Raw genomic sequence first — 554 nt, 5'->3', positions numbered from 1 at the left:
ACACAAGTATCTGTACTTCGACTAAATTTCAGAGCGTGAGTCATTATGCCATCTCCGTTTTCGGCACGTGAAAAACATATCGGGTGTTGATGCGAGATAAACCTGGCAAATCATCCTCGTCCTCGCTGAACACGTTGGGGTTGAACACGGGCAGGCTCATGAAGTCGTGCGAGATCTTGCGCACCTCCGGGAGGTAAATGGTCATCTGGCGCGGTTGCAAATGAAGCAAGCTTGTCTTGTAGATGACTGAGACACACAAACACATCGGCACTTGAGGAAGTTTGCTCTTCATTCTTCAGATACTCACCAAACCGAGTGCAACTGACGTCCTGGCGAGCAATATGATTTTGGAAGTGCATCTAATAAAACTCACTTTCAAACGGCATGAAACCAATGTGAAAAAAAAACAAAAACAATCATGTCATTGTCGTTGACATCGCGTCATAATTTACACCGTTCAAACTTTTACGGTGGCACTTGCCTGCGCTGCTTCCAACTAAAGTACCCATTAGATTTAGGTGTGAAGGAAAAAGATCGGCTTTTTTCTGACACTT

The 554-nt window shown here is 44.6% G+C and overlaps 2 protein-coding genes across 2 annotated transcripts in view; one reads left to right on the top strand and one right to left on the bottom strand.

The window, feature by feature from the left end:
* The window catches only part of ahi1 (Abelson helper integration site 1), a 30,313-nt gene that overhangs the window by 25,528 nt on the left and 4,231 nt on the right, over nt 1–554 (top strand). The gene's annotated exons all lie outside the window — the stretch shown is intronic.
* The window catches only part of LOC109528180 (tubby-related protein 4-like), an 11,346-nt gene continuing 10,798 nt past the window's right edge, over nt 7–554 (bottom strand). Inside the window, 2 exon segments of the mRNA XM_019890543.1 lie at nt 7–302; nt 551–554. The exon segment at nt 551–554 is cut by the window's right edge and continues 170 nt beyond it. Of these exon segments, the coding sequence (XP_019746102.1) occupies nt 44–302; nt 551–554 (263 nt within the window). The 3' untranslated portion in view covers nt 7–43.

This window comes from Hippocampus comes, unplaced genomic scaffold, assembly GCF_001891065.2.
Source record: "Hippocampus comes isolate QL1 unplaced genomic scaffold, H_comes_QL1_v1.1 scaffold168, whole genome shotgun sequence".
NCBI classification, from domain to species: Eukaryota; Metazoa; Chordata; class Actinopteri; order Syngnathiformes; family Syngnathidae; genus Hippocampus; species Hippocampus comes.
Note: the sequence above shows the minus strand (reverse complement) of the source record. Positions and strands in the feature narration are given on the sequence as shown.